Below are 14,941 nucleotides of genomic sequence, written 5' to 3'. Positions count from 1 at the left end.
TAAGGTAAGGTCATATTTTCCAATCTCCTTGTTTTTCAGAGGAGGAATGCCAGGGTCCAGAGAGGGGGGACATTTATCTCAAGTGAAACTTCACGTTAGTAGCAGAGCTAAAAATTAGACTCCTGGTCTCCCTAATTCCGTGAGTGCCTACGGGTGCCTGCGTCATTCCTGGTCTGGCTGATCCTAGCAGATAAGAGAGATGAGTATCCCCATGCAAACAGACCAGGATTGTGGAGCGGGTCCTCTGTCATTTCTCTGGGCCCTTTGCCCCTGACACACACACACACACACACACACCCAAAAATGAGGAACTAATGAAAAACATCATCTTATCAGCTGTTGGGGGGGGCGGGGGGGCCGTGTTTGATCTGTTTACTTGGAAGCCAGCCCTGCTGAGCTCAAGAGTTTGCTGTAAGGCAGACCCGAGAATTCATTTGGGCTCTGTTTCTTTGCAGGCCTGGACACCAGGCTCAGGGCTTATCCTCACTGTCAGGGAGTTCAGTGCACACACTAGGATTTGCTGAGGGATGAGTCACCTGTGGCCTTCAGTTAGGGTTGTAGGTGGATTACTGCTTCTCCTGTTAGAGTTCAGATTAATAAATAGCTTTTATGATTGTTGAAATGTTAATTTACTTTCTGAAAATCAAAGAAAGAGTCTATCCCTCTAGCTCCGTGAGGATGTCTTCACTGTGTGTGTTTTTCTGCCCTCTAGAATAAGTCCCCTGAGTCTACACAGGCTGATTCCCTCCCCTCTTGGTTCAGAATCCACCTTTAAGGCCACGTGGCAAAGCCCATGAAGGAACTGGTAGCCTTGGAAGTTCTCTTGCACTCACCGCCACCCCTCTCCATCACTGTAAAGAGCTCATACTGTTCTCTCCACCGATTTCTCACCAGCCTCATCAGTGACAAACCCCCAGAACGTGGGAGACTTAGTTTATATTTTCTGATCTGCACAGAACATTCGTCAGGCTCCAGGAGAGACCATGTAAACCAGAACATTAAAGTCCGAGCAGCGGATACTCATTCCTTCCCTGTTTCCTCCCCTACAGAGCTGAAATCCTCGGGCCGGGGCTCCCCGCCTCTGAGCGAGCGCCCGCGCTCACATGCCCCCCGCAGAGCGCTCGCTGCAGGTGGGACCTGACTCCTCACTGGAGGCGCCGGGAGAGAACAGGCTTTGAATTTAACGGGGAAAGCAGGGGACAGGGCAGCCAGGCCGCCGACCCAGCCCCGCAGCGCAGAGGGGCAGGGCGAGCGGAGCCCGGAGCCGCCCGGGACGCGCCGTCGGGGCGCCGGCGACAGAGGCGGGCTCCGCGCCAGCTCCCCGCAGGCGGCGCACGGCCCGCGCCCCCGCTCGCTTACCTGCGATCCCCTGCAGCAGCCCGCAGACGTTGAAGATGCTCTTCTTCAGGATGCTCTGCACGCACATGGTGAAGACGGACACCAGGGCCACCAGGCAGAGGAGGAAGATGCCCACGGCCAGGAAGATGGCCGTGGCCTGCCAGAAGCCGCTGGCGATCTCGCCGAAGCTCTCGGCGTAGGGCCCGCACAGCGTCTCGCGCGGGACGTGCTGCACGCCGGGGTTGCGGATGCAGCGGGCGTAGATGCCCAGGGTCGGGCGGTAGGGCTCCGGCGGGCCGCCGCTCGGCTGGCCGGGCTCCGCGCCGCCGCGGCTCTTGGCTTTGCCCACCAGCCAGTCCGCGCTCATGAAGGCGATGAGCTCCGCGAAAGCCACCACAATGCTCAGGAGGGTCCAGAGCATCGAGCGGCAGGTGACAATGACATGACACATATTGGTGCTCGCGGGGAGTCGGCAGGAGTCGGGGTTACTCCCGGGGCCGCGGTGGGGCGGGCTCGGGCCTCAGAGGGAAGCGGCTGCGGGGCGCTCGCTCCCGGCGCGTCCTGGCTCCGCCGCTGGCTGGCGCGGTCCCGCGGCCGTCATGCTGCCATCTCGCCTGCGGGAGCAGAGGGAGGACACCGTCAGCGGCGCAGGCCCCGCCCCGGCCGCGCGGCCAGCTTGGGGGACCCCCAGCCCAGGGCGAGCGCCCGCGGGCCGCGCCGCAGACTCCCGGCGGCCCCGCCCCGCCCGCCCCGCCCCGCCGCCCGCCCGGGCCGCGACCCGCCGCAGCGGACCCCGGCCCGGCCCGCGCGGCCTCACCCCTCGCCCGCCTCCTTTGTTCCTTCCAGGTCTCCCCCAAACTCGCGGGCCCGACCCGTGGTTACCCTGACCTGCGGGCGGCGCGACAGAGGCTAGAGGCCCCGCGCCCCGCGCCCCGCCGCCCGCCCCGGGCGCCCCGCCCCTTCTCTCCTCCAGAAAAGGGACCGCACGGGGCCCCGACGAGGACAGGGGACCGGCTGCGCTTTTTACAGTTTACGGGTCTCTCTGCCTGCTGTGTGGATACGGGACCAGCTGAGTTTTGAAAAACTTGCACCAAGAGTTTCTGCTGAACAGTAAAGAGCAGCAACACCTAATTTTATTGCCTGGGAATCAAATTACCAGCAGAGACACCGAGCACTTGCTTCGTGGGTAGAGGAGACTATAAAAGGAAACAATGCCACAAAAAATAACACGTTGCTACCCAAACTTATTTTTCATCCATTTTCTCAGAGGGTCATTTCTAGGTAAAATAAACCCTACTAATTAAAATGCAAGAAGAAAAAAACTCCGAGTTCATGACTTAGTCACTTCGGGAAATTATTCAAAAAGGACGGTTGACTAAGTATCTTTACCACTGAGTGGATCTGTTGACAACAGAAACTTGCCTGTAAAGAATGAACTGTCCCAATTCATCACATGTGCCTCTGCCTGGACTTCCATTCACCCCAGGTCTGGACTCAACATGCCCATTGTTTCTGATCTCACAAGGACTCACTCTGTTCCTAAGGACAAATGGCCTCATTACCAGAGGGCTTTGCTCTAACAGCTCAAATCTCCTCCAGAGGGGCCTGAACCCTGAAACTGGCCACAGTGCTCGCCGGCAGCCCCATTTTCTGCCCTCTCTCCAAGGTCAGGAAGAACTGCAGGGTTCACATCTGACATCTGGGCGCATGGCTCTGTCGTGAACGATTAGATCTTATTAACCCAGGTCATGTCAACTGCATAAGAGCTACAAAGATCCCCATGGCATGTTGGAAGCAGGGCGGGGCAGGGAGATGGAGGGAAGTGGGGAAATAAGGAAGCCCAGTGTCAGTTTCTGCAGTGTCCCTGCTGACATCTAGTGAGTGGTGACTAATTATCTCATAAGACACAACACATTCGAAAGTCCTCATACCATTGTAGTTATGCAACATGCTGTTTTGGGAAATTAGCACAATACTAGAAACATAGGCACTTAATAACTGTAAGTGTGTGTGTGTGCATGCAAGTGTGTGTAATGACACTGTTTGGGGCACTGGGGAAGGGAGAGGCCGTGTGTCCAACTGCAAGAGTTTTGGAATCCACTAGGTCTGGGTTCCAAATCCAGCTGCACCACTGACTGGCCATGTGATATCTCCCTCTCAGAGCTCAGCTTCCTCAGCTACCAGATGGGGACAGTAGGAGTACCCTGCCTCACAATATTGTGAGGAGTAAAGAAGAACCTGTTAAAGCACCTTGCTCAGTGCGCAGCATAGCAAGTGCTCAATAAATACCAACTCCTTCCCCCAGGAGTTTCTCCCTGAACATGGATGACACTGGTCAGACACTTTAACCAATGGAGCTGCTCAGCAGGTAACAGAAACTTGGCCATTACACACCGAGAAAGATGAAGCACGGGCTACTTAGAGATGAATGAGGTCACTCATATCTAAGCTTCCCTGGTGGGCTTTCCGGGTGGGGCCCTGGTCTGACCACCTGTTTCCCCACTGCCTGGCCCAGCTGGGAAACTCCACTGTGGAAAATAAGTTAGCATTAGGCCAGAAGTATAACCTACTCCCACTCACTCATTCTTGCGCTCCCCCTCCCCAAGTATCACCAGAGAGAAAAGCCTTTTGAGGAAAAACTTACAATACAAAAGAGCTTTGGAGGAGATTGTTTATAATGACAATGGCCATTCTGGATGAGAAGAAGCCACAAGGACTGCCAGAGTCCCCAAGAAGCTGCACCTGCCCACCAGGTTCATAAACACTTTGAGCCAACCGGTGGAGAGCCCAGCCTGTTAGAGAAAATGAGGCTTCTACAAAGTCTTCCAATTTGATTAGAAAACCAATTTACTGTTATGCCCAGCTGATCTCCAACCCTGCCTCTCTTCTTTTAATGGCAATTATTCAATGTGAATATAAAACCTCTACATATTTGTCCTCCTGCAGAACCTCAGGGTTCTGCTACTACCCCTCAGGTGACATGACATTAATGAACAGGCCAAGAGTCCACTGTCCTGGCCAGCAAGCTCTGCTCAGAGCTAGGAATGCAATTTGGTTGCAAGAAAGGATGTGAAACTTCAGAAGGGAAGATGGCACACACGGGCTTAGAAAATGGTCCACGTCGAATTTAAGGCAGGATTATTTAGGGACCTATCTGCTTAAATTTAGACTAGATAGTTCCCTGTCCATTTGTGCTAAAACAATCCACTGCACCAAACTCTTACATCCATGTCCAAGTGGCTGGAATGAGGCCTTTATTCTTCTTTGCTTGGCCTCCCCAGCTAGTTTGCTAATTACTGCTATAAGAGAAACAGCCAGGAAACGCGAGGCTGACTGACAACAATGGAGCATCCAAGAAAAGTCCTCAGGTTGGAGGAACAAGGAAAAGCCTGAAACACAGCACGGCCTGGGGCTCCAGAGTGGTCTGCATGCCGCAGTAAAGTGTCCCAGTCTGGCCGGGCCCCACCTGCAGGGATGCCTGCTGAGACAGGACCCGTGCCAAAGAGGAGGTAGATCCTTGTTACAGATCTTGTTAACCACAGGGATCCTCGCACAGAGCTCCTTAGGACGGAATCCACTGCGACTCAATGCAATTTCTGCTTCTTCAAACCTCACTTAATAAAACTAGGTCCTTGCTGATACTCCATGTAAGTTTTCTATCCACGGGCCATCGATCCATTTCCCTGCCAGGACACCGGGCTTACTGTCTCACCCTCTGATGTTCAGAAAATGCTGCTGTGATTGCTGTATGACCCACTGAGTGAAGCTTCTTAGCAAGTAATAAAAAAAATATCCGAACAAACGAGAATTCTGCAGAGACCTAGAGTAATATTACAGTCAGAAAACAGAATGGAGGGGTTGGTCCGTGGGGTCGAGCATATATGTGCTCTCCACAGAGCCCTGATATGGTTAAAGAAGGTGAAGGTGCTGGGCAGAGCCGGGCCAGGTCTGTAGTGTCCATCACGGGACCCTCTCCTTGGCAGCTTCCCGCTGCCAGTGAGAAGGGAAGAAAGTGCACGGGAGGAGAGCCACCCAGTGCCAGCTGGCTAGGCGGTTCCCTATCAGAAACCCGGGAGCCACGCTCCCACCTACCTAGGAAGGCAGCCTGAACGCACGTCAGTCCAGGCTGCAGCAGGGGCCCACGCCGCCCACGATTACGGCAGCGGCCGAGCCCACGAACGAGGCCACAAAAGACACGGTTCTGAAGAACACGACCCCACTTCCTCACCTGGGTCTGCTTTCAAGTTTATTATGAAAATTTGCAAACACAGATATAAGTTGAAAAGAACAGACAATGAACACCCACTGGACACGTGCTAGCAATTTGTGGTACTTGCTCTGTCACTCTGTGATATACACACTCACACCAACACTCACACACACACATTTCTTTTCTGGACTGTTTGAAAATGAGTCACAGATGTCTTGACACATCACCTTGAAGTACTTTAGCAGACACCTCCTCAAAACAAGGACATTCTCCTACATAACCACAATAAAATTAACACGCCCAAGAAAACGGACAATAACCCCTTATACTCAAAGCCTCGTCCGCACTCAAATTTCCCTACCCTGCCCCATTTTTTATAGCTGTTTTCTTAAACCCATGACTCAATCCAGGCTCATGCACTGCATTTGGTTATGTGTCTTTAGTTTCTTTTAGTCAAAAATAGTCCTTCCACCCTAATTTATCCCTCCCTTGATACACTGACATTTTGAAGCTACCAGGCCAGTTGTCCTACAGAATACCCAATGATCTGGATTTATCTATTTCCTCATGAGGCCATTTAAAATTGCTCTCTATCCTGTTTTATAGAAACTGGAGGTTAGATCTAAAGGCTAGTCTAGATTCAGCTTCAATATTTTGGGGGGAATCCTTGGTAGGTGATGCTGTGTAATTCCTATTGCCTTATATTTGGGAGGAATATGATGGGCTACAGTTCAGATTCAGAATAGTTTTACAAATGCACACATATACATGTATACATATACGCATGTGTGGATCTGTCTGTCTAGAGAGAACATGCACAGGGTTCCCTCTGGTCCTAAAAATTCTGAATTATTGTGAGCAAGTGGTTAGAAGTCGGTCTGAGCAGGATTTTGTTCTTTGAAGGCTCCTTCGGTGGAATCTGATGCATTGGTTGAGAAGCCCTGTTCTGAGAGATACCATCCCAGGATCTGAAGAAATCCTTTACCAAAGGAATTTTACTTCTAAGAAGGTCTGCTGTGTTTCTTTGAAATGGAACATTTTATATATAACTTATGAAAACACAGAAAGGTCTGCAGACCTAGGAAGGGAGCTACAACTTCCAAGAAGCTGCCCTTCCCAGGAGGATTTGCTTGAACCAGGGGAGCGCAGGTTATCACGACAAGAAAGATTTGTGAGACCAGAAGGGCGGGCCATCCTTCCTCTAACTTCAGAGCCTTCCTTTTAAAAAGAACCAACCTGGGCTGCCGATGCCTCTCTCCTGCCTCGCTGTCTGCCCACCGCTCAGCCAGCATGGAGGGGCATTAGCACTGGGCCAAGCCCTGCTGGGAAAGGGGCACTGACCAAGGCAGGATGGGGTGGCAGGGTCTTAAGAGTTTTGTAAACAGGCCTCGGGTCAGACCTCCACTTTGCCACTAACCAGTCATGTGCCCTTCGAAGGCTATTTATATTTAACCTCTGCCAGCTTCAGTTTCCTCCTCTGCAGATAAGTCTAACAGCATCCTCCCCGTGAGGCTGCCTCGAGGATTAAAGGAGAAACTGTGTGTAAAATAATCAGCATAGCTTCCTGTGCGTTGGCTCGACACATGCTATTATCTGTCAATCATTATCACACAATTAGCTTAAAATATGTGTGGTTCAGTATGTACTCGAAAATTTTAACTATTATTCATAAAAACTTTGCTACACTGACCTACGTGATGCAAACAATCAATACACGTTAAAGAGGAATGTATTTCACGCCTCCACCACTGGCAGTTTCATGGCTGACACCTATTTTCATTATGTCCATGTCCCTCAGATATATTCAAGTCACACGAAGGTGCCACTGTGCCTCCATCTCATGTCTCCTGGATATAAGAGGATCAGACAGGAGATGTATGTGCTCTCACCTTCCAACACTGGAAAGAGCCTCTAGGGAGCTGCTGCTCAAAGTGTGGTCCCTGGACCACCGGTCATCTCCTAGGGGGAAACTTAGGCCACCTGTTTAAAAAAGCGTAAGTCCTTGGTCCCCCACTCTGAATCAAACTTTCTGGAGGTGGTACCAGAATCTGCATTTCTAACAATCCCCCTGGAGATTCACAGTGATGTCTCAGAGCCAGCAGTCAGGAGGAAGGAAGCCTGGAGCTGTGAAGTGGGTGCCTGCTGCTGGTGGGGAGGGACAGACTGAAGGGAAGAGGCAGGAGGAGTGTGGCCCAGCTCACCAGGACAGAGCCAGACCACCTGTCCTCAGCACAGCTTTAGAGCCACACAAGTCACAGGGACCAGTGATTCTGCAGGGAAACCAGCTGTGTCCCCAGCTCACCTGCTGTCCAACAATCCTCGCAGGGCATGAAGGAGCTGCCCACACATTCAGCACCTTCTTGGAGCACAAAAGCAACTTTAGAACTGTAGGGACAGAGCTGAGACAAAAAGCTCAGCACCTTTAGTGACTAAAAAAAAAAAAATTAGCTACCAAAAGTTTTAAAAACGCTCACCTGCTCTGGCCACCCACTAAATACACAGACTATGGAAATACAGACATTTTGACTATATTCAAGAAAAGAGTCCTAATGCACTAATAATTATATTGTTCTCTGAAGTACAGTCTCAACATGCTCAGCACCTCGTTTACTGCCAACATCCATCCTGCAATCTCGGGGATAAACCCCTTTCCTCTAGACTCTCCCGGGAAAACTCACCTGTGGTTCTCAACCAGAGGCAAACTGGCCTCTTCTCCCCTCGCAGGGGACATCTGGCAGTGTCTGGAGACATCTTTGGTTGTCACAACTTGGGGGTGTGGGGGTGGGGTGCTGGTATCTAGTGGGTAGAAGTCAAGGTTGCTGCTTGTCACCCCCCAGTACACTGCTGCCCCCAGGACAATGCAGCGTCCGCAGTCAAGAGTGAGAACCCTGCTCTGGATGCTTCCAGCCAAGGGAAGTTTTATATTGGTAGGTGCAACTTAAAACAGATTTCTAAAACCTTCACATTTTAAAATGGTACATTCTAAAGAGTAAAGTCACACTGTCTCATCTGGATGGACAGTTGCAGTATTTGTTAAATTAAGCACAGCTTCAGTTGTTTTTCTGGAATTTTTAAGCTCCACGCTGATCTGTATGTCCAGGATGATAGGCCGATGGGATGCAGAATCTGACTTGTCAGAGTGGACAGGCCTTGACCCTGCTTCTCCTGGGGCCCCAGCAGCGTCTCTGGATCACAGACCAAAGTCAGCTGTTTTCCATAATCTCTATTCTGCAAACAGCAAAACCTCCACCTCCACCCCCAGTTATTAAGACTGGGAGTTCATTCGCTGTTAACATTCTTTACCTCCACCTGAAGGTCTTGGACTTTGCCTCAGAAAACACCAAGTTCAGCCACGTGGCCTTTACTTCTCTTGAACTCCCTCCCCCGGAGGTGGGCTGGCCACTCAGGACATGCTCAGGTGGCCTTGGCCACTCAAACTGTCAGGGAATCTCCAGGGACTTACCAAGTAGACCTACACAATTTCTGACGTTCTGGTCATTACCTGACCCTGGCTTGGCTTCCTTCCATAAGATGCTCCTCTCTCCTCTCGAACCTGCTGGGGGTTTCAGCTGCCGGGTGGCTCCTCTGGGGCAGCAAGGTCCCAACTCTCCAGTGGTGACCTGAGCAAGCCTCTTTTTCTCTTGGCCTGGAGCGCCCAGCGAGCTCCTGCTCACTGTCAACTTTGTTCTTTAATTCGCTGGTCCAGGCCAGTCATAGTTTCTTCCTGATGCCCCATCCGACTCCTCCTTCCCCACTCAGCCGCTTTCTGAGCACCTTCCCTAGAGAGGCCGTTTGCACTTCCACCCAGAGGCATCAGCAGCCAGAGAGCAGGCCCGCTTGTCTGGTCCCAATTTTTAAAATCTAAGCCATTCTTTAAGATTTCTCAAGCCCCCTTCCACATTTTATAATTTTTTTCCTTCTACGAATGTCATCATCTAAAAGTCATTAGGAAGCAAGTTCTTTCTTTAGGTGTCCTTTTGCTTCTGACAGCCCGGAGGCAGATGCTAAAATTTGACTTGGCCCAGACCCAGTAAGCCAGGGGCGATATGCCTATGCCCTGTGCATACTGTGGGGTTAAAAGGTATTATTGTTTATTTAAATGAAATAAAAAACTTGAAGAGTTGCTTTTTAATGTCACTGTTTTTATATACTTTTAAACAAACATATTTTTCACATTTGTAATGAATTCTTTGATATCAGCCAAGTACAGGTCTTAAAGTGCGCCTCAGTCTTTTCAGGATCGAGAAGTACAGTTTTAATAGAGAAAAACATCAATGGGTGGAAAATAAAGAAGTTATACATAAAAATCAAGATACGCAATTTCCTTCTTCATGAACTCCCTCCAAATGCCCTCTGTTTAAGTGACTCAACTCTGAGCATAAACCACCCTCAGAGGATGGGCTTCTGACTCGTCTAAGTGGACAGCTGGGCAGCCTCTCCAGGCGCTGGGGAGCACCCATGTTCATTCTCACAGCAACTGCAGGCCTCTTAGTCCCTCTGCACAGAGGCAGGAAGAATGACTGTTTGTTCACAGGATACAATGCCACCAGCCAGGTTCCCTCCCAACAGCTTACGAAAGCCCAAACATGATAAATGGGGAGGATTAAGCCACCTGTTATTTCTGAGTCTCTCTCACAAATCCGTAACACACACGAAAACCCAACAGTCAACAAGAACACGAGGCCCTCTGGGAAAGCTCTTGTGGAAGACTATTATTCTTTCAAACAGTCTCTGTCCCTCCTTGGAGGAGGTTGTACTTCCCCAGCCCACTGATGTTAGCCTGACATGGGACCTGCTTCAGCTAGTCGTGCCACTTCTGAGCAGAAGAGTCATGAGCTGCTGCTTTGCTGTCCAGCTCTCTTCCCTCTCCCATGAGATCAGAAAAATCCCAGACAGAGAACCCCGCCATCAACCGGGGTCCCAACAACATGAAATGGGGGCACTGTTGCCCCTTGATGCACAGATGGGCAGTGCGAGTGAAAAACCAAACCTCTGCTGCCAATGCTAAGATTTTAGGGCCACAGCACGGCACAGCCTCTGCTGAGGGCTATGGCTCCCAGTGGAGTCCAAGTGCCTGCCCATCCATCCTGTCTCTCTTTGGTCTCAGGTTAAATTCAATTTCACCATCCCCTACCATATGCACGGCAAAGAACTATTTAACAATAATAAAGGTCACCTAGTGACACACACTAAAGCTTGGCAACTATCTCAGCATTCACCATACAGGTCACTGAGGTGAGCTGCTACAATAAAGATTCTGCTCTCCTAATGTATTTATTTTAGGTTAATGAATGAAAGTACTAAGAAATAGGTAAAATCCCATTGAGTAAGTGAGGACATCAGAAGCGACTGAGGGTGGCAGCCTGAAGGATCACTTCCCACGTCGGGTGCTTCCCTGAGGTCTCTTACTACACAATCCTGACTCATTCGGAGCTGCCCTTGCTTTCCTTTCTCTGCTTCTATTTTCTTCCATCCCAGGTGGCTCCTGCCACCTCCTGCGGCCACCGGTAGGACTGCAGCTAGGAAGTCTGCTTCCAACAAGCACAGGAAGAGAGATCTGAGCTTTGTCTGAAGGAGAAGCCTTGGCCAGCTGGCAGCCTCCAGGGCCAGCTGGTACCAGGTGCTGGCACAGAACAAAGGTGCAGGGCTGCCCAGAGGCCTGTCTCCAACATGGGTCAGGCCAGGTCTTTCCAAAGCATGGAGACCACGGGGCTAGAGTGAGGGCATCAGCTAACAGAGGGGGCAAGAGATCACGGGGGAGAATGGGAGACTGACAAGCCAGAGCCTCTGGCCACCCAATGGAAAGTGATGGCAGCTGGGCGCAGACCAGTCAGAGCCGAGAGGGTGAAACCCTGTACCACAGGTGGGCCATCGGCCGTGGCCACACTTTAAATTTTTTCATGAATATTCTGATTCTCCACCATGAGAATCAGAGTATTCCTTCTAGAAATAAGGTCACTTCAGAGTGGAAGGGGGAGAGTGTAGCATTAGGGTAAAAACTGGTGGCTGCCGTGAGGACTTTCATCAGCTCTTGAGTATACCTGCCATGTTAAAACTGAATTTTTTAAACTTTTATTTTTCAATTAAAGTTGATATTCAATATTATTTTATAGTAATCTCAGGTGAGTGGCACAGTGGTTAGCATTTATGTAATTTTATGAAGTGATCCCCCTGATAAGTCTAGAACCCACCTGGCACCACACACAGGTGTATCACAATATCACTGACCATATTCCCTATGCGGCACTTCACATCCCTGGGACTATTTTGTAACTACCATTTTGTACTTTTGAATTCCTTCACCTTTTGCTCCCAGTTCCCCAACCTCGCTCCCATCTGCAAGCATCAGTTTGTTCTCTGTATCTCTCAGTCTGTTTCTGGTTTTTTGTTTTGTTTTGTTTTATTTTGTTCTTTAGATGCTGCAAAAGTGAAGTTGTTCTAGGTTAGGTACTGCTCCTCTTGAACCATGTCCTTTTTTAAAAAACAAACAAACATACAAACAAATAGCAATATAGTGTCATTTCATAAATTCAATAATTAGTGCTAAATAAATATGTTACTCTGGAAATAGCCACAGGCACTTTAAAAATGGCAGAAAAGGTTTTCCTTTCCTTGCACCTCCTCTGGCCCTGAAAACCTGAACCATTAATACTGCTGACGAAGAAAATGGGAGTGGTTCCTGTAAAAGCCAAGGTTCCAAGCCACCGCTAAGCAGGTGGCACGTGGACACAACAGAAACCTCATCCCAGAGTGTCCAAGGGGACAGGCTGGTGAAACTCCAGCCCAAGAACTTCCTGGAGGGAACCGGGCAGGAGTAGCTCACAGCAGCGACCTTCGCCCAGGATCCCATTAAAACAAACACCCCAAGCACATCACAAAGCTCTGAGCAGCCACGGGTTTGCCTGCAAAGCTCTCAGGGAAGTGAAGCCTTTCTAATTACTCACTACAGGATATTATCCATGAACTAGGCTTAACAGTGGAAGGCAACCCAAATCCTTAAAAACCAAGAGCCTAATCTGGGATCTGCCCAGAGACCAAGACAATGCTAGTCATTGCTCACTACTCATAAAATAAACAAACAAACAAGGTAACAAAAACCACTCTGTATATTCTCACTGAGGTCACTTCTGTTTCTAAGCAGTTCTGCTAAGTAGCAGTGGAATTAAAGAGTTTTCGAATGACTTAAAGTAAAAGGCCAAAGTCTAGTGTAGACTATGTTCATATTTCTAAAGGCATAACTGAAAAATGCAGTCTCACTGGGTTTTTTGTTTGTCTGTTTGTTTTGACGCTGTTTTTTTCAACCTGCAGCCTTATGGTCCGAACTGCCTGTGCTGTGTCCATAGAACACACTGCCTAAAAGCCAGCAAGCTCAGAGAAGGACCTGAAAACAGCCTGAGGATATATGTAGCAAACACACGTGATACAGAACAAAATGTACAAAGTGCATGTGTGCAAACACGGTTCTTTACAACTTAATTTATGTATTGAAGACTTCCCCTCTCTAGGGCCTTATTTCTCTCCTATATTTAAGACCCATAAAATACTGTGTGATCAGGACTGCACAGACACATACACACACGTATTTGTAACTGTAGATTTTTAAACATCTAAAAAATCAGCAAGACAGACTTGTACGCTGAACCTACACTCAGTTCATTAAACACTGTCCATCTCAGTGATTTCATAGCCAGAGATCAAGTTACCCGGCAGTTTTCAACTCTCCCTAACGAGAATGCCAAACTAAAAATGGTAGACAGGTTTAAACTCTCTTCATCTATTAACTAGAGGAATTCCCCAGATATTTAGGATTCAAACTGTGTTTTGCAAACAGATGAGCTTATGTGTCATTCCCAAAAGGACACAGTCTTCAAGGAAAAGCAAGTTCAACGCAGTTGCCAGTAGTTTCAGGTGCTTGCAGGTACAGAACGATCCTTAAATGCAGAGAACAGTCTCAGCCTGCATTACTGAACCGGCCTTATGACTCAGGAATGTCCCACACAGGAGGCGGCGGCCCAATGAGCTGTCCTCACTGTGGCCTAGATGAAGTCAGAGCAGACTCACAGTTTAATCCAGTCAGAGAAAACCCTGTTCTGGAAGTCGGAACCCTTATACTTGTTCATACGATCCAATGCTCTCTTTCTAGAAACAGGGATTTACTGTTACAGCTTCTAACAATAGTAAGGCACAGTAAATAGAGATGAAGTTCAACTGGATGTGTCAGAAGAGAGTATGTGTCAGAAGATCTAGCCACTTAAAAACCAAAGCAAAATCACTGGGAAGGCTGGGAGAAGAAACAGCTTTAGGCTCACTTCCTTAAAAGACATCCCTACCTCTGTTCCCCAGCTTCTCAACTGTCAGGGCTGCTAAGCAAGGTAGGTGAAGAGGAAGCCTCTCCAGGTTTATGTACGTCCAGTGCCATGGACTCCAGCTGCCACGGTGGGCCCCTGCCACCATCCTCCCCAGCAGGCGCCAGGCCAGAGTGCATGACTCACTGAGAGCCCGCCTGGCTCAGTAAGAGAGCCTGGGGGAATCAGCAGAGGGGAAAAACAGACTGTGTTTTGGTTAGGTAATAAAAAGGCACATCCCTGGAGTGCTGGTGCATTTCTCTGAACTAACAGACTTCACTATAGCAAACGACTTCCCACAGCCCTAATCACCACAGGCCAGAGGAGAAAACACCCTTAGGTGGCAGAGAAAGTCTTCTCTGCATCCCATTGCCAAGCTCTCCCATGACAATTCTGGTCTCAGCATATGTTTAGGCCAGTCAATGCTTGGGGGAGGTCTCTCACCCACAGAATAAGAGTGAGCTCAACAGCCACCTTCTCTCATGGTTGCTCCAACCCCACTGCTCCACCCTTCCAGACCAATGAGCTCATCCAGAAAGGCAGCATCGGGAGTGGTTCAGCCTGGAGCCAGACTGTCTGGATGTGAATCATGGTTCCACCGCTTCCTAGGTGGTGACCTTGGGCACAGATGTGCCTCTGTACCTCAGTTCCCATTTTTCAAGTGGGGTGCTAATGGAACCTACCACATAGGGTTGTTGTAGAGACCAATTAGGTTAAAATAAATGACAAGCTTGCAAGAATGTTTGGCACATGGTAAGTACTCCATTCATGTAGACTACCATTCCTGGAATGGGGTCCAGCCTCCCATCCCCTGACCCCACATCAACATGGCCACTTAAGGCCACACCTCTGGCATTGACATTTGGGACTTCCTGTTCTTGGGCCCATCTGGCATGTTGGTCATTAGCCTCACCTTCACACACCAATTTCTTGATGTAAAAGGAGACCCGTGGCAGAAAGGATACAAAATGGAGCTAGATCTATTTCAGTGCTCTCTCTCATTAACCAGCTCTATGACTTTGAACAACGAACTTCACTTTCCTGAAGT

At 49.4% G+C, this 14,941-nt stretch overlaps 1 protein-coding gene across 4 annotated transcripts in view; it reads right to left on the bottom strand.

Annotated features, from left to right (window-relative positions):
- Positions 1-14,941, bottom strand: part of LHFPL2 (LHFPL tetraspan subfamily member 2) — a 184,971-nt gene that overhangs the window by 19,273 nt on the left and 150,757 nt on the right. For all 4 annotated transcript variants that reach the window (XM_081133668.1, XM_081133667.1, XM_081133669.1 and 1 more), the window contains one exon: positions 1,360-1,952. In XM_081133668.1, coding sequence (XP_080989794.1) covers positions 1,360-1,789 — 430 coding nt within the window. In that variant the 5' untranslated portion in view covers positions 1,790-1,952. The remainder of the gene's footprint in view (positions 1-1,359; positions 1,953-14,941) is intronic.

The sequence above is a fragment of the Miniopterus schreibersii genome (genome assembly GCF_964146895.1).
Source record: "Miniopterus schreibersii genome assembly, chromosome: 3".
Classification (NCBI taxonomy): Eukaryota; Metazoa; Chordata; class Mammalia; order Chiroptera; family Miniopteridae; genus Miniopterus; species Miniopterus schreibersii.
The sequence above is the reverse complement of the archived record's forward strand: the minus strand, read 5'-3'. Positions and strand labels throughout refer to the sequence as shown.